General features: G+C 43.0%; 1 protein-coding gene across 5 annotated transcripts in view; it reads left to right on the top strand.

Moving 5' to 3' along the window:
• Positions 1-19391, top strand: part of KCNH6 (potassium voltage-gated channel subfamily H member 6) — a 191026-nt gene that overhangs the window by 138237 nt on the left and 33398 nt on the right. For all 5 annotated transcript variants that reach the window (XM_069952457.1, XM_069952458.1, XM_069952459.1 and 2 more), the window contains 2 exons: positions 2173-2331; positions 2575-2786. In XM_069952457.1, coding sequence (XP_069808558.1) covers positions 2173-2331; positions 2575-2786 — 371 coding nt within the window. The remainder of the gene's footprint in view (positions 1-2172; positions 2332-2574; positions 2787-19391) is intronic.

The raw sequence follows: 19391 nt of genomic DNA, 5'->3' as shown, positions 1-19391 counted from the left end.
AAGACGACCCCCAACTTTTCCAGTTAAAATATAGAGTTTGGGATATACTCACTGTATAAGACTATCCCTCTTCCAACTCACACCAAATAAAAATTAATAAAAAAAACATCAGACAGCAGCGAGATCTGAGAGGCAGAGAAGGTGGTATAGTAATACAGGTAGGATACAAGGGTGGCCGGACGGGTGAAAGAGTTGGGCCACTCTACCATATTTTTTTTTTTCCATACCCTGGACGCCTGCAGCTTGCTCTACCCTTCATACAGTCACCACATATAGTGGGGATGCGGACTTTATCTGCCCTCACCATATACAGTGACTGCAGATTCTTAGGTATGATTCCAAAGTTTTTCAGCCCCTGCCCTATAAGATGACACATGGAGTATAAGATAACCCCTGACTTATGTGAAGATTTTTCTGGGTTAAAAAGTAGTCTCATACGCAGGAAAATACTGTATATATTTTTATTTTAAAGGTGTTTATAGCCCTTTAAGAGGTTTTACTGCCATACACATTTGAGGAGTCCATATCAAGCTGCGTGGAGCAGCTTTATTTATTGTCTATGGCAGTGATGGTTAACCTTGATACTCCAGCTGTTGCAACCAAACAACCAAAGATATGGCTTTGGCTGCCCAGGCATGATGGGAGTTGTAGTTTTGCAACAGCTGGAGTGTCAAGGTTAGCCATCACTGGTCTATGGAATATAATTAGAGATGAGCGAATCTCAAGCACACTCAGGTTCATCCGAACCCAAAAGCTCTGCATAGGATTATTGGTGCCTCAAGTTGGATGCACCCGAGCCTGTTCGAGATTCGCTCATCTTTAGATATGATATGATTGGCTATTTTCAGTACTCCCTTATGCAATCAATGGAGTGGTGGTCAAGTCTAGGAGCCTGCACCCCACCCCATTCAGCAGGCATATTCCATACAATGTAGCTAGGGGCCAAGTGTCTATGGTGAGAGAGCTCCTTTAAGGGTGGATCCTTCCTTTATATTACCCATTCCTTTTAAATCACCTTCTAGCTTTGGTTTATAAAACAGCTTCAAAAATCCTGTGCATCAAACCACCGTACTGAAGAATTTTAAAAATTAAAAATTAAAAAAAAAAAACCTGTTCGCCAGTCATCCCCCGAAGCCATAGACATTTGCTGTGTCATATAATTGATGCTTTTCAGGCCAGCGATTAGGGACCATGGGCAGTGCCCTCCGGCAATTCCTGCCACTTACCAAACCATTAATTAAATCAACTGCACTGAAACACAGCCGTGCCGAAAGTACATGTTAAAGCTGCTGTAATGAATGATTTGGGTAGAGGAATACCACACTGTATGTTATTACCATTAGACCCATTGTACATGCCTGGCTGGATAAGTACTTACCACATCATTTTAATTTTTATTTTTTTTCGTGTGGAAATATATCAGATGGAAGGGCGGCACACTTCCTGCAAACTTCATCAATTACAATTAGAATAGTTACTGGCACTGTAAACCCATCAGCAAACACATAGCAACTAGTTAGACTTTGCCTTCCATTGTATAAGCACCGGGAAGATAAATGTGTTTGCTGATGGGTTGCTGTGCTTTTGCTTCATATTTCCTTCTGTAATTCTGTATGACTAATGAACTCATTTCCCTTTTTAGCAGCGGCATAACAAGAGTCCTATGAGCCCGAGAGCAGCCTCTGGTCTTAACCCTCAGCCTCTGGTCTAAACCAGCCTCTGGTATAACCCTCACAGCATACAGTCATCCAGAGATGTGCCCAACTAGCATACATTATTATGGCTCCTTTGGTGCAGCATGCAGTTATCCAGAGATGTGCCCAACTAGCATACATTGTTATGGTTCCCTGGCACAGCATACAGTCATCCAGAGATGTGCCCAACTAGCATACTCTATTATGGCACCCTGGCACAGCATGCAGTTATCCAGAGATGTGCACAACTAGCATACATTATTATGGCACCCTGGCGCAGCATACAGTCATGCAGAGATGTGCCCAACTAACTTACATTATGATGGCACCCGGCAAAGCATACAGTCACCCAGCTTGTTCAGGCACCTGCATACTTTGTAGAAAACAGACTAAAGTCTGTGGTTGGTTCTTGCCAACAGATCTGTACTCATAGTTCTTTTGTGACTTTGCCTAACCTTCCTGTGACTACCCTTTACAGGTTCCTGCCTGCGGTGCCTGGTGGATGTCGTCCCAGTAAAGAACGAGGAAGGAGAAGTCATTATGTTCATCTTAAACTTCGAGGATCTGGCGCTGCTGCTGGCCAGGAAAGCTAACAAGACTCTTCATCAAAGGTTGACACGAGCTGCCTTCAATTCAGGTTAGCATCTTGTGTTCTGTAATATCCTTGAGCAAAGGATTTTATATGATTTTCCTCTTTTTCTTCATGACACAATATAGACCTATAGATTATGCCAACACCTAGGACTTCTTAGCCCAGCAGCTTGCTGCCCTTATAGCCCATGTAGCCAGAAATGTAAATGACGTTTAAGGGTCCATACTTGGGACTAGTGCAATATAGTGGTGTCCTGGTGCTTTCAATCTCTTTTCTGTTTTTCAATAGAGGGGTCAAAGGTGAAGCCAAACTTTTTGAATTCCTCCGCTGATGCCGACCTCATGAGGTACAGAACCATCAGTCAGATCCCCCAGTTTACTCTCAACTTTGTGGAATTCAACCTAGAAAAGCACCGGTCTGCTTCCACCACAGAGATTGAGATTGTAGCCCCCAGCAATGCCTTTGAGAGGACGCAAAATGTCACCGAGAAGGTGACCCAGGTAAGATCATTCAGTACACATTATAATACTATATTTCTGTAGCCATAAAAGTACATAGATCGGAGTACAGAGCCTAAAGAGATGGGTGCTGCTCCCAGCCATGTGCATTTATTTAAGCACACCATATTGTGGATAGTATTGGTCTATTGTTAGACCAATACTATCCACTCCAAATAGTTAGGCAAAACATATACATCGCTGCAGTAAGTTACATGCTTAACAATGGCTCAATGAAAGAGTTAAAACATAGGGGGTATAAATATTCCATTTTATAGCATTAATTCTTTCTTTGGAATTGATAGTTATAAATTGGTTTATGTATATTACAGCATTAAATGATCTGTTCAAGGATGATTTTTTTTTTTTTTTTACAAAGGGCTGTGAACTAACTAAAAAAATAAAGCATTCTCACTAATGATGCGTTTACACAGAGAGATTTATCTGACAGATTTTTTAAGCCAAAGCCAGGAAAAGACAATAAACAGGGTGCAGGTCATAAAGGAAAGACTGAAATTCCATTCTTGACTTTGGCTTCCAAAATTGGTCAGATAAATCTGCCTGTTTAAACGCACCTTTACCCTGATCCCCTTTCACTGTTGTTCTGACAGCACCTGCTGGTCCCAGGCACCCTTAGCTTATTCCTTTGTCCAGAGTAAGAACTGCCTGCTTATCCAGTCACCAGCTACAGCAGTGACCCATTGGCTGAGCAGGAAGCCCCCGCAAGGTTGGCACATCATTGGAAGCAGGAAGAAACTGTCATAACAACGCCAGCAGGGCTAGCCAATCCACATTGTCTCCTGCTCCCATCTTAGGAGACATGCCTCTGTCTCACATTGTGAGTGTTTGCTGAGCACAGGCTGATGATGTAGACAGGGGGCAGGGCATAATGTCACAGGAGGCTTGGCTGGATCCCCCAATCCTCTGAGTGATTCACCATCTCTGACCGTCCAGAAGTAGCTGCTGCACTGATTTCACTGATTGTGCAAAACTCTGCAGTGAAATTAGGGCTATGTTCACACATGTTGGAGTTTCATTGTAGTACTGCAGCGTCTTTACAAAAATGATGCAGTAACACAATTAACTGATGCTAAACGGCAGAGAGGATCAGAGCTGGCACTGCCAATCCCACCTGGAGAAAAAACAAGGCGTAAACAGTATATCCCATGTAAAATAATATCGGATAAACTCCTTATTGTGGGGCTCAACTTCAAAGATAAAAGATGCTCCATTATAATATGTGCAATTTTTTTTTTTAATTGAATTCAAAAAGTTCTTTACTTTATTCCAATATTAGGGTTACAGGTAGAGAATACAGTGTGCTGTGTGGTGTTACAGGTAGAGAATACAGCGTGCTCTGGTGTTACAGGTAGAGAATACAGTGTGCTGTGTGGTGTTACAGGTAGAGAATACAGTGTGCTGTGTGGTGTTACAGGTAGAGAATACAGCGTGCTGTGTGGTGTTACAGGTAGAGAATACAGTGTGCTGTGTGGTGTTACAGGTAGAGAATACAGTGTGCTGTGTGGTGTTACAGGTAGAGAATACAGCGTGCTGTGTGGTGTTACAGGTAGAATATACAGCGTGCTGTGTGGTGGTACAGGTAGAGAATACAGTGTGCTGTGTGGTGTTACAGGTAGAGAATACAGCGTGCTCTGGTGTTACAGGTAGAGAATACAGCGTGCTGTGTGGTGTTACAGGTAAAGGATACAGCGCGCTGTGTGGTGTTACAGGTAGAGAATACAGTGTGCTGTGTGGTGTTACAGGTAGAGAATACAGTGTGCTGTGTGGTGTTACAGGTAGAGAATACAGGGTGCTGTGTGGTGTTATAGGTAGTAACAGTGTGCTGTGTAGTGTTACAGGTAGAGAATACAGGGTGCTGTGTGGTGTTACAGGTAGAATATACAGCGTGCTGTGTGGTGTTACAGGTAGAGAATACAGCGTGCTCTGGTGTTACAGGTAGAGAATACAGGGTGCTGTGTGGTGTTACAGGTAGAGAATACAGGGTGCTGTGTGGTGTTACAGGTAGAGAATACAGCGTGCTGTGTGGTGTTACAGGTAGAGAATACAGCGTGCTGTGTGGTGTTACAGGCAGAGAATACAGTGTGCTGTGTGGTGTTACAGGTAGAGAATACAGCGTGCTGTGTGGTGTTACAGGTAGAGAATACAGTGTGCTGTGTGGTGTTACAGGTAGTAATAGTGTGCTGTGTGGTGTTACAGGTAGAGAATACAGAGTGCCGTGTGGTGTTACAGATAGAGAATACAGTGTGCTGTGTGGTGTTACAGGTAGTAATAGTGTGCTGTGTGGTGTTACAGGCAGAGAATACAGCGTGCCGTGTGGTGTTACAGGTAGAGAATACAGCATGCTGTGTGGTGTTACAGGTAGAGAATGCAGTGTGCTGTGTGGTGTTACAGGTAGAGAATACAGAGTGCCGTGTGGTGTTACAGATGGAGAACACAGTGTGCTGTGCGGTGTTACAGGTAGAGAATACAGCGTGCTGTGTGGTGTTACAGGTAGTAATAGTGTGCTGTGTGGTGTTACAGGTAGAGAATACAGTGTGCTGTGTGGTGTTACAGGTAGAGAATACAGTGTGCTGTGTGGTGTTACAGGTAGAGAGTACAGCGTGCTGTGTGGTGTTACAGGTAGAGAGTACAGCGTGCTGTGTGGTGTTACAGGTAGAGAGTACAGTGTGCTGTGTGGTGTTACAGGTAGAGAATACAGGGTGCTGTGTGGTGTTACAGGTAGTAATAGTGTGCTGTGTGGTGTTACAGGTAGAGAATACAGTGTGCTGTGTGGTGTTACAGGTAGAGAATACAGCGTGGTGTGTGGTGTTACAGGTAGAGAATACAGCGTGCTGTGTGGTGTTACAGGTAGAGAGTACAGTGTGCTGTGTGGTGTTACAGGTAGAGAATACAGGGTGCTGTGTGGTGTTACAGGTAGTAATAGTGTGCTGTGTGGTGTTACAGGTAGAGAATACAGTGTGCTGTGTGGTGTTACAGGTAGAGAATACAGTGTGCTGTGTGGTGTTACAGGTAGAGAATACAGTGTGCTGTGTGGTGTTACAGGTAGAGAATACAGTGTGCTGTGTGGTGTTACAGGTAGAGAGTACAGCGTGCTATGTGGTGTTACAGGTAGAGAATACAGCGTGGTGTGTGGTGTTACAGGTAGAGAATACAGCGTGCTGTGTGGTGTTACAGGTAGAGAGTACAGTGTGCTGTGTGGTGTTACAGGTAGAGAATACAGGGTGCTGTGTGGTGTTACAGGTAGAATATACAGCGTGCTGTGTGGTGGTACAGGTAGAGAATACAGTGTGCTGTGTGGTGTTACAGGTAGAGAATACAGCGTGCTCTGGTGTTACAGGTAGAGAATACAGCGTGCTGTGTGGTGTTACAGGTAAAGGATACAGCGCGCTGTGTGGTGTTACAGGTAGAGAATACAGGGTGCTGTGTGGTGTTATAGGTAGTAACAGTGTGCTGTGTAGTGTTACAGGTAGAGAATACAGGGTGCTGTGTGGTGTTACAGGTAGAATATACAGCGTGCTGTGTGGTGTTACAGGTAGAGAATACAGCGTGCTCTGGTGTTACAGGTAGAGAATACAGGGTGCTGTGTGGTGTTACAGGTAGAGAATACAGGGTGCTGTGTGGTGTTACAGGTAGAGAATACAGCGTGCTGTGTGGTGTTACAGGTAGAGAATACAGCGTGCTGTGTGGTGTTACAGGTAGAGAATACAGCGTGCTGTGTGGTGTTACAGGCAGAGAATACAGTGTGCTGTGTGGTGTTACAGGTAGAGAATACAGCGTGCTGTGTGGTGTTACAGGTAGAGAATACAGTGTGCTGTGTGGTGTTACAGGTAGTAATAGTGTGCTGTGTGGTGTTACAGGTAGAGAATACAGAGTGCCGTGTGGTGTTACAGGTAGAGAATACAGCGTGCTGTGTGGTGTTACAGGTAGTAATAGTGTGCTGTGTGGTGTTACAGGTAGAGAATACAGTGTGCTGTGTGGTGTTACAGGTAGAGAATACAGTGTGCTGTGTGGTGTTACAGGTAGAGAGTACAGCGTGCTGTGTGGTGTTACAGGTAGAGAGTACAGCGTGCTGTGTGGTGTTACAGGTAGAGAGTACAGTGTGCTGTGTGGTGTTACAGGTAGAGAATACAGGGTGCTGTGTGGTGTTACAGGTAGTAATAGTGTGCTGTGTGGTGTTACAGGTAGAGAATACAGTGTGCTGTGTGGTGTTACAGGTAGAGAATACAGCGTGGTGTGTGGTGTTACAGGTAGAGAATACAGCGTGCTGTGTGGTGTTACAGGTAGAGAGTACAGTGTGCTGTGTGGTGTTACAGGTAGAGAATACAGGGTGCTGTGTGGTGTTACAGGTAGTAATAGTGTGCTGTGTGGTGTTACAGGTAGAGAATACAGTGTGCTGTGTGGTGTTACAGGTAGAGAATACAGTGTGCTGTGTGGTGTTACAGGTAGAGAATACAGTGTGCTGTGTGGTGTTACAGGTAGAGAATACAGTGTGCTGTGTGGTGTTACAGGTAGAGAGTACAGCGTGCTATGTGGTGTTACAGGTAGAGAATACAGCGTGGTGTGTGGTGTTACAGGTAGAGAATACAGCGTGCTGTGTGGTGTTACAGGTAGAGAGTACAGTGTGCTGTGTGGTGTTACAGGTAGAGAATACAGTGTGCTGTGTGGTGTTACAGGTAGAGAATACAGTGTGCTGTGTGGTGTTACAGGTAGAGAGTACAGCGTGCTATGTGGTGTTACAGGTAGAGAATACAGTTTGCTGTGTGGGTGGGTGGGAACACAACTAAATGATAAAGTACTGCAAATAATTCAGTAACACAATAAAACTGCAATGTGTGAATACGGCCTAGATGTTCTGCAACAAATTTGGGTGGGGAATGGGCAGGGTGGAGGACTGTGATGAACAGTGAGGTAAAGCATTGCATTCTGGAACCTGTAGTACTGAGTACAACTTCTCAACCAGGAACTACAGCCACACAATAAAGAACAAAAAACCCCAAACAAATGAATTTTTGGTAGTTTCAAAACTGGCATAGATAGGTAAGTAATGCTATATGCTTCTAAAGAAGGTTCATTTTTTGTTTTACTCCTACCTGGAGTTCCCCTTTAAGATCATTCCCAAGGACCTCTGTACCTGAAACATCTTGCTGGGATACATGTGATACATTTAATCACTTTAAACTGAATTTGTCCACATCTTTCAGTGTTCTAGCTGAAGAATCCCACTTGTCTGGTACATCATTTCCAATGAGTTCCTTGAAGAATCTCACCATGATTCTGGTTACACATTTCTTCTACATCACACAAGTGCCACCTAGTGGTTACCTCTTGTCACTGAGGAAGATTTCTAGAAGTATGGTTTTATACAGTAAAGGGAACAGAGCACTGCTTATTTGTAAGCTCAGAAACGCACTACCCTTTTTTTTACTTAGTAATACTCAGCAGAAAGCAAAGCTCTCAACAATTTGTTAGCGTTAATACTGACAGCAGGAATTGATAGAATATCCCTAGGACGCCTTGTAAATACCTGTTAGGTGGAGTACGCTGCATGTCCCAAAATCATTGCTGATTGTTTGCTGACAAGTAGAGGCTTTTAGGGGCTTATTCAGTATTATTGCACTTTCCTTTTTAAGAAAAAAATTGCAAATTTCTCTGATGTCTAAACAATTACAAAGGGTATACTTACAATTAAGCCCAATTTAAGTGCATCACATTGAAAAAAGGCACTGACATAAAAACCCAAAAGGTTTTATTGGCGTAACGGTGTCCTGCTGACAGTGAATTAACAGGTCTGTGCAATTTCCATCATTGGAAGATTATAGAAATACCAGACACTTAAAAATAAGATCTCAGAAGTGAAAGCAGATAATCAGAATTCAAAGCATTGCCGCAGTTATTTCTCATTAAGCAGGGAACATCTTGATCACTCTTGTTCTTCCATTAAGAAGGAGCACAATTTGACATAGCTGAAATAGCAGCGGCTTTGATAAGTCTCGCCTTTAATATCATAGGAAAAACATTCCCATCCCATTCCAATAGTATATAGTGTAAGAATTTAGGAGTGCTGCTCCTTTATGTGTATTGAATCCCCCTGATATGTTAGATTTCAGTAACTATACGTCCTTAGTGGGGTAGGGAAGTTCAGAGCGGGGCCGCACCTGCTAATGAGCAGTTAAGATGCAGCTGTCATGGCTGACAGCTGCATCTAAACTGCTATTTATCCCCCTTCATTGTGGTCTAGTGGGCAGATCGCCCACCAGCAATGCGATCGTGGAGGGGCGATCTGTTTAACTTACCTTGCCGGGCGTCAGCATTGGAACGACGCTGATCCCGGCTCGGTATTCTGCTGATCTGGTCTGCAGCAGACCAGACCAACAGAGCACCGATCTAATGGATTGGTGCCCTATTATATACGCAGCATTAATCTCAATGGGAGATCAATGCTGTGTACATAGAAGTCCCCCAGGGGACTTCTAATTACTGTGTAAGAAAAATAATAACGTTTTTTCATTAATAAAAAATCCCCTCCCCTAATAAAAATTTTAATCAGCATCCTTTTCCCATTTTAGAAATAAAAACAAACAAATAAATAAACACATTTGGTATCGCCGCGTGCGTAATCATCCAAACTATTAAATTCCTGATCTTGCACAGTAAATGTCATAAGTGCAAAAATCCGCCAATTTTTGGTTGCATCAATTCCAGAAAAATTGAAATAAAAAGCGATCAAAAAGTCGCATATATGCAGTCAAGGTACCAATAGAAGGTACAGATCATGGCGCAAAAAATGACACCTCAACCAGCCCCATAGACCAAAGGTATAAGCGGGACAAACAACACCCCCCCCCCCCCCCCATAAAAAAAAATGCGTTTTATTTTCAATTTCACTGCACATATATTTTTTTTCTGGTTTCGCAGAATATTTTATGTGCAAATTAAGTCTGTTATTGCAAAGTACAATTAGTGGTGCAACATATAAGGGTTCGAGTGCACAATCCTGAAGTGGTTACGATTAACAGCCTAGACAGGAGACTGATACATTTTGCCTAAACTACTATAGTCTACAGTTATAAAGATAAAATAGAGATTGGTCTCTTTGAAGTATTAGTTAATAGAAAATAGTATAAACTGGATACAGAATTAGCAAAGAAAAGTGACTAGTAAATAATAATGTTTTCAAACGCTGCAAGCAAGAAGAAACTTAGACAAAGGGCTTATCCCTTTAATGTAAATATCATATAAATATATTTTCTGCTTTTTTTAGTGTCAAGAAACCAATCCAGTGTTATAAATCTTTTCTATAGGGCAGCAGGAGAAACACTTTTACGCCCTCTTGTGGCAAGACTCAGTGCCTAATCAGATCACACTTGTAATCATTACATACCTACCTGTAACAGAAGTGCTGAGCTGAACAGCAATCTAACTATATTTCTATCTGTGTGCAATATTTTTTGTCTAGATAGAGATGAGCACAACACGATCCCAGAAGTATCAACATTTAATTACCGGTGGCTTAAAGGAGTTATCCATTGCTACAAAAACATGGCCACTTTCTTCCAGAGACAGCACCACTCTTGTCTCTAGTTCAGGTGTGGTTTGCAATCAAGCTCCATTCCCTTCAATAGAACTGAATTACAAAACCCCGACCAAACTGGAGACAAGAGCGGTGCTGTCTCTGGAAGAAAGTAGCCATGTTTAATTAGCACTGGATAACCCCTTTAAGAAGTTGGATGCAACTTCAACAGCCACCGGTAATCAAATGCTGAGACCTCTGGGTTCGGACGAACTTTAGCATGCTTGAGTAGCGTTCATTTCTATTGATGAGTGTACAATATATCAGCTATATGTACATAAAAACAGTGAAACTATAATAATAATATAATATAATAATTGCATCGGCCATGCTCCTGCACTATAATAAATTGTGTGTGTGAGTCCCTTTAAGGCATTGGCATTGGTGTCCTTAATGGCCTTTCAGGCATGGCTCCAACATTGAAGGAAACTCCAGGTGCTGATCTCATGGGTACTGAGTAAACCTCTTCAGGCTGATTCTGGAGTTTGTCAGAGTTTACTTTAACTGCAAACATACAACATGGTGGCACAGAACCTGGATATTAACTGGCCCATATTTCTGACTACTTAATCCCTAAATGACAACCTAGACCTCTCATAGATTTTTCTATTCACATAAACTATGACTTCTCTGTCAGCCATGTATGCAGCGGGGTTTCTGGGAAGCGTTACTTCTCTTCTTACGAGTCTCTGCGCTGTTCCTTTAAGTTACTGATTTAGATGAGCATTCTTTCCAGCGGCAGAGCCATTCCTATATATTGCATATCACAAATCACAGTATTTCCCAGTCTGTTTTATGTCCTGTGCCTACACGTGTCTGTTGTATGATGTGTGAATGCGATCCTGCAGCCATGCCTCTACGAGGATTTTACTACTGACTCTTGTTTTCATTAGATACTTTCCAGTGTTTAAAGGGATTTTCCAGGATTAGAATAAACATAGCTGCTTTATTCTAGAAATAGTGCCCCTGCTGTGCTCAGTTTGTATGTGATATTGCAAGTGAGATCCCTTGGAATGAATAGAGCTTAGTTTTAATACCACACAGAACCTAAGGACAGGGGTGGTGCTATTTCTAGAAGAAAGCAACAACATTTTTGTAATCCTAGATATGTACGTTAAAATATGACTATGTTACTATATGTACGTTAAAATGCATGTCCTCTTTTGAAGTCTGCAGTAAGACTTGGTGAGTTTGGTAACATGACGGTAAAGGTAGAATCACCATGTGACCTCAAAGTTTGACAAACACGTGACAGATGCTAGGACTCTCTAATTCTTGCGAATCTATATTTTTCCCCTACAGGAACACCCAGACCCTGACCAATATAAACTTTTGAAATGTCTCTCCAATACGTCAAAAGTTTTTTTTTTTTAATGACAGGTACTCTTTAAAGGAGAAGTCCGGCATATTATAAAAGCCAGCCTCAGGCAGAGGCAGGGGGAACACTGATTACAAGTACTAACTCACCTCCCTCCGTGCCGGCGGTGAGCAGTAGGCATTTTTCCTTGAGTTGTGATGACGTCACGACTGGAGGAAAAAAGACCTGTCCCACCCCAGTCACTGACTGGCTGAGCGGGGGGGGGGAGGGGCTGAGGCCAGACCCGCCGATCACCGGCATGGGGAAAGGTTAGTACTTGTAAGAAAGCTGGGTGACCACTAATATAACCACTAATGTTAACCCCACCTTGTAATTTATCTATACAGAATCAAAGTCTGCAGACCCTGATTGGTAACAACCCCTAACACAGCCATTCGGGTCATCGCCCAACTTTCCCAGGAGCACCAGTATTTATAGTTTCAGCTGACTATAAGGGGGAAATCCTGAAATTATTAAAGGTCCCCCCCCAGCAGGGTGCAGTGGTGGCACACAGATCCTGGTGGGTTCAGTAAAGAGAGGCAGAGTTGCTGATGCAAACATAGATAGAGCCAGGGCTGTGAGTGTTTGGAGAAGTGATGTCACATAGGGCAGAGCTGCAAAAGTGTCTCCCAAACCCACGAAGCATGAGCCTAAAAACACAGCTAAAGCCGGTAAGTGTGGGCTACTTTGACAGCTTTGCAGCCTGCCACCTTCCCTATGTTACCACCATCCTCTGCTCTGCCTGTCTCCTCACTTATCCGTGTCTTGTCTTTAGGACTTTGGTGCCCAGGGAGTGTGAAGTATTCTTGCACGCCCATAAGCTCAATAGTTAATACAGTCGGTTCACTCTTTCAGTCCTCTGTCAGGCACAGTCCATTCTCCCCCCTTTTGACTTGGGCGAATATGACAACAGAGCTATATTGAGCCAGTAGGAGGGGTTCTGGGAAAAGCTGGAAGGGGGGGTGTTGTGGAAAGCATAAGATCATACAAGCATCTCTGAATAGTGACAACTCATCCTGGCTCTGATCTGTAGCAGAACGCACTAAACCTACCTGTGTGTGTGTGGGAGGTAGGTGACACCCTACTCCTCCTGATCCTCGGTGTGCACCCCAAACTTCCCTTGTCGTTCCTACTCCCTGAGGCAAGAAAGGGGGGAAACCCAATCCTTCTCGTTTTTTACAGCTCAGTTAGTGATTCTTATCTGTAGCATAAAAGAGACATGTCTGAGAGAAACAGTCCCCAGTCCTCTCCCTACCTCCTCCAATCCAGGTCATGGCTCCGCAGTCCACGTATCCGCTATATTTTATGTTTTCTATGATTTAACAACTTTAATGGTGAGAATGAGTGATACTGTCACCATCCAGCTGCTATCAGACCTTACGTAACGGTTCGCAGCAAACACTCCATTGTTTCATTATTATTTGATTGTTATAAGGTGGAGCAGTAGCCATTGCAACAAACACAGTGCCGTACCTCTGTGTGTATTGAGAAATAGTCTGAGGGTACATGCAATGGACACGGAGAACAGATGAATTATGTATGGAGACTTTAGTAACAATACACAGAGGAGAACAACTGCACTGTACTGTAATAATGGGGGCAGTGTATCCATGCGTTATTATTATCATCACCGCCTAGCGAACTAATAGTAATGTAATAGGGTCGCTTTAGGCCTTTGTTTTACATTGTAGCTTTATACATTGCTAAAGCAAATAATAGCATTATTGTGTTTCTCACAACCTGTCCTGTGATAATAAAACATGAGATATAAATGTTATACGCATTTCTGTGGAAAATATATTACACTAGTGGAAGCTATATAGCAGCATTAACACACAGCATTGGTCATGAACCATATTTTGCATTTTAGATAAATTTCTTTTTTATGGGTTTATAAATTAAAAAAAAAAAGTATGATTTTGTAATTTTACCTATGAGAATTATTTTCTATATGATGAAAAGTTCTGCGTGTCTCTATGTGTTTCCTGTTTGTAACCATTTTTAAAAACCGTACAGTTGTTCAGCTAAGGCCCCGTTCCCACTGAGCAAAACTAGCGGAATTCTGCGGCGGAATTGTCCGCCGCGGAATGCCGTTAGCCTCCCGCTCATAATGGGAGTCTATGGGAGGTGCGCGTTCATTCTTCAGCGCGGACAGGGCAGGAGCGCGCGCCTCCCATAGACTCCCATTATGAGCGGGAGGCTAACGGCATTCCGCGGCGGACAATTCCGCCGCGGTATTCCGCTAGTTTTGCTCAGTGGGAACAGAGCCTAATTCAAAAGCTTAAAATCTGTCTTGATCATTTCCATCAGATGCAGGTACTCCTTTAGCTCTTATACGTCTGAAGGCGTTGTGTAGTTACAAAAAACTATTTTTGTATGTTCTATTAGTAAATGCAGGGTAAGGCTATGTTCCCACTACAGGATTTTATCAGGAAAATGCGGCCATCTATTGATAATGGCCGCAAATAACGATCATCATCTTTATTTGTTGCCGTCATTATCCATAGACGGATGCCTATTCCCGCAGTGGGAACATACGCTGAAACTCGTTTTACATGGTCAGTATTTGGAGGCTATGTTCACACACTGTCATGGATGGCTGTCATTTAACAGCAAATAATGGCCGTCGTTTTGTGAGAACATAGCTGAAAACTGTAATGGAAAGGTTTGCAACTTTTTCAGTGTTTTGGACTAACTCATAATTTTGGTTAAAAATACTGACTAACAACTGCGTATGAACTTGTATATTGAGAGAAGTCCTCTCCTCAGGATTTATAACCAAAATAGAGATGTAATGCAAAGGGGGAGATTTATCAAACATGGTGTAAAGTGAAACTGGCTCAGTTGCCCCTAGCAACCAATCAGATTCCACCTTTCATTTCTCAAAGACTTTTTGGAAAATGAAAGGTGGAATCTGATTGGTTGCAACTGAGCCAGTTTCACTTTACACCATGTTTGATGATAAATCTCCCCTAAAGAGTGTCTCTCACCCTGGAGGACTTGTCCCGTTCTATTGTTTTGAATTCCTGTGTAATACTCACTTTCCCCTGTGGTGGCGCTGCAAGGGAATTAAATGTTAACTGTCAGACTTTTACATAGACTACAGCTGATTGCGGGAGGTCCTTGCATCAATGGTTTGTTTGCTGACAGGTCCTGAAAATTTGTTACATTTTAGAAATAAAAATAGATAGATAGATAGATAGATAGATAGATAGATAGATAGATAGAGAGAGAGATAGTTGTGTTCAGTGGCTGTATTACAATAACTTCTATCAATCAATTGTCCAGTTATATAACGGCATTATATAACAGCAGTGTGCTGACCAGGCATCCATTCACTGCATCCTCTGCATCACTGGAGCTTATAATGTAATTTCTGTAATCATACACAGTAGGGTTTCTTACATGGAAGGATGGTTCTTCTGAACTGGAGGAAACGCAGCAAAAACTAATCTATTCAAATGATAACACAGCCCCAGGTTTGCATCAGTGACTGCTGAAATATAACTGTGACATATTGTAGCTAGAATGAGTATGTCAGGCATTGCAGAGGGAAGTTTGACACTAGGTACGACTTATATCATTGTATTTTATCAGTCAGAGCACACTGCAATCCCTAAAACAGTTAAATGACAAATTCCACTCAACTACACCAGAAAACTATTCTCCAACACATAGGGGTAATGTATTGAATTTTGTACAATATTTCATTGTAGTCCATATATATATATATGTGTGTGTGTGTGTGTGTGTATATATATATATATATATATATATATATATATATATATAAATAAAATTCTTCTCAGAAGCTGCCTCTTAGGCTTTGTAATGTATAGCAACATATTACAGAGGTATGAATATCTCCTTAATATGACAGATAATGTAAGATAACACAATTTTTAATCTTTGCCGCCCAAGGTCCTGGCCCCTTCATCATTGAACTGGTCTCTTAATTTTTATGGTAGTTCGATGCTTTCAAACTCAAGGGTGAATAGGGGTTAATCACAGGCCGTAGGGGTTGGGGGAAGGGATCTTCTGCCTGGATGACAATACTCATGCACCCTGCTGGCACCCACATTGATTGGGATTAATTAGCATCCAGTCGCCTTTCCGATGCCCTTTGCAGACTCGTGCACTGTGTCCATAAGAATTAGCGTCTCTTTGTCCTGGATAGGAAAGAGGAAGACCACCCTTGATTTCCCAGTCGCGGCGCCTAATGACGAAACCAGATCATATTGACATGTTGGTACTTAGTATTTTTAATACTTTCTTAGATTCTTTGGTTGGAATTTTTATAGCAGCTACATCTCCCACAGATTTGCTAAGTCACACTTAAAGCGACTCTTAACCCACAATCTGCCCCCCCCCCCCCCCCCCAAAACCACTTGTACCTTCGGATAGCTGCTTTTAATCCAAGATCTGTCCTGCGGTCTGTTTGGCAGGTGATGCAGTTATTGTCCTAAAAAAATACTTTTAAACTTGAAGCCCGCGCCAAACGGGAGTATCTGTGTCCTAACTTTGCACCATCCCTCTGTCCCTCCTCCCCACCCTCTTCATCATTAGGAATGCTCCAGGCAGATTGCCTCCTATTCCTCACCTGTGGCAGCCTGGCACATGGGCTGGATCGTTAAGGACCTGTGCAATGTTCAGCATGGAGAAAATGTTTCAGTGGCATTCCTAATGATGAAGAGGGTGGGGAGGAGGGACGGAGGGGTGATGCAAAGTTAGGGCACAGATACTCCCGTTTGCCACAGGCTTCAAGTTTAAAAGTATTTTTTTAGGACAATAACTGCATTACCTGCCGAATGGACCGCAGGACAGATCTTGGATTAAAAGCAGCTATCCGAAGGTACAAGTGGTTTGGGGGTCAGATTGTGGGTACAGAGTCACTTTAATGTAGAGCCTGCAACTTTGGTCCAAGACTAGATAAAAGAATCTGCTTTATTCCACAAGTAGCATTGCTATGCCTGGTATTGCAGTGCATCCTCATTTAAGGGAATTGGGCTTAGCTGCAGTATCAGACACAGCTCATTGGTAGAAGTGGTGCTAAGCAGCTATGCTTTCTGGTCCCACACAACCCCTGGAAAGCAAAGCCTGTACTTATTAATGGCTTGCTCTAGTATTTAAATCATCTCTTCTCATAAACTTTTCCAACAGATCATCTCAGTTTAGACCACATTATTTTTTGACGATTTTACAGGGGTTATCTGGGGTTAGAAATATCACAGCAAAAACAGCACCACCTCTGTCACCAGGTTGTGTGTGGTATTGCTATTTAGCTGCATTCACTTTAGTGGAACTGAGCTGCAAAACTACACCGAAACTCAAGACAAGGGTGGTACTGTTTCTGGGGAAAAAGTGGTCATGTTTTTCTAAGCCTAGATAACCCCTTTAGGTTCCCCTGTTTTCTATATACAGTATATTGGTCCTCTGATTTAGGATGTCCACCTCAGCTCTCCGCTTAGTAAGGCTAGCTGGACATGCGCCTGTTGCAGGGACTGCACAAAAATCTATACCCGAGCAGGTGGTTTACGCTTGTTTGAATGATAAATTAGGAGCAGCAGGAGGCCTTAACGCATCCCCTTCCCCTTGCCCACTTATCACCATCAAGCAAGTGGGGGTTATGGCTGGTGTACACTATTAAAAATGTAAGAACCCGTGCCTGGCTCATGGCGTAAGCCAGGGGCGCATTGTTCATAAATGTCCAAAAATCTTTCCTTTGGTGTGGATTTTCTATCGTTAAAGGGGTTATCCAGCGCTACAAATACATGGCCACTTTCTTCCAGAGACAGCCCCACTCTTGTCTCCAGCTTGCCGGGGTTTTGCTGCTCAGTTCCATTGAAGTGAATGAAGCTAATTGCAAACCGCACCTGAACTGGAGACAAAAGTCGTGTTGTCTCTGAAAGAAAGTGCCCATGTTTTTGTAGCACTGGATGGTATCAGTAATACTGTACCTTGATTTTGATTAGCAGTGGCAAACAAAGCTGGCCGCTCCTCTACGTGCCAGACTCCAATAGAACCTGATGCATGCTTGGCACCAACCGAATCCAACAGATTCTACCAGCTTTAATCAGGTCCTTCGAGTTTCCATTGATGGTGTCCACAGGGGCCGCAAATAAGCTTGTTTGAAGTGCCTTTACATGAAGAACGGCCTGTAATGCAGCCCAAGTAACTGACAGGACGGATGTACATAATACCTTGGTTTCCGTCTCTGTTCGAACCCCTTAGGTATTCAAACTACATTTTCCCCTAAGGTTTTGTTCGGTACTTGAACATTGTTCATAAGAGACAAGGGGAGATATTGGTCAGCTGACAGTTATTGATGTGTTAAGACACCAAAGTTATAGGAAATCCCTGTTCTAAACAGGTGGGCATCAGCCAGAGAGGGGTTCCCTGCTGGGCATCTCTGGGTGACCTCGGGGAAAAGTGACCCAGAGCTCCTGCACAGTGATGTCCTCCCTCTCCAGGCAGCCGGAGTGCTCAGCTGCATAGGAAACACATTGCGTGCCTAGGGAGGGAGGATGTCACCGGCACAGAGCTCAGGTCACCCCAATACACTGGCCAACAGCCTCCTCAACACCTAACAGATCTTCATACTACTGTACCAGCAGTCCATTCAGTGCAGAAGGTGGCAGAGAGCAACCATAGAGCTCCTGCACTGTGACGCCCTCCCTCTCCAGGTGGCTGGCGTGCTCAGGTGCACACATGCAATCCAGCATCCTGTTCCTCCAGCTCTTCTGTCAAAACGCAGTATCTTCAGGCCCTGCCTCCTCCAGAGATTGACAGTGGAGGAGGCATGGCCTGAACACAGCGGCTGAACAGGAGAGCCAGACAATAGGATTCCGGATCGCAGCACTATTAAGTTTGTACTGCTGTGTAAAATGAAAACTGACAGCACAGATATATGTATATCCATGTTGTCAGCTTCTCTTTATAGCTATCTACACAGGAAGATGTGTGACCGATGGCGATAAATTTTAAAGCCTGCTCTAAACAGATGATCAGCCGAAGATGCCCATTTTAATAAGCGTTTCTTGCAATGCTCCTGGCCAATAATCAGCCAGTGTAAAAGGCCCTTTAGATTGTGAGGCCTAATGGGGCCTGGGACCAATTCAAGTGATGACAAGCTATGTAAATTGACACTATATAAACAAATAGATAAAAATAGACAGCAGTCAATGGTACAAAAACCTAACACAAAGACTCTCACCTTCTAATGTACAAAGATAGAGGCACAGCACTCCTAAGCACATCTGTCACAGGTCGCATTGGGCAGTGGTCACAAGGATAGGAGATCCGATAGAAAGATTTAACAGTTCATGCCATAAAAATTGTGCCATAAACACAACGCATACCGGCTTTTTTTTTTCGGATGTTCTATCATTTTGACCTTGTGAACTGTAAGGGGGCCATACACAAGAAAAGCACTGAGTAGTGATTGCCTGAATGATTGTTAATTTCATAGTTTGTATAGTCGATTACGCCAATCAACAAAGAAAGACGGCTGAGAATCCCAAATATTAAAAAAATTGGTTCAAATATTGTGATTACAAAAGTAATCAAAAAGTAATTGTAATATAATACAGTTTCTACTGTCTACAAAGGAAATGCTACACTTGGTATGCTAAGGTGGTGGAATTGAGAAAAAACGGGAAAA

Source organism: Dendropsophus ebraccatus, chromosome 14, assembly GCF_027789765.1.
Source record: "Dendropsophus ebraccatus isolate aDenEbr1 chromosome 14, aDenEbr1.pat, whole genome shotgun sequence".
NCBI classification, from domain to species: Eukaryota; Metazoa; Chordata; class Amphibia; order Anura; family Hylidae; genus Dendropsophus; species Dendropsophus ebraccatus.
Note: the sequence above shows the minus strand (reverse complement) of the source record. Positions and strands in the feature narration are given on the sequence as shown.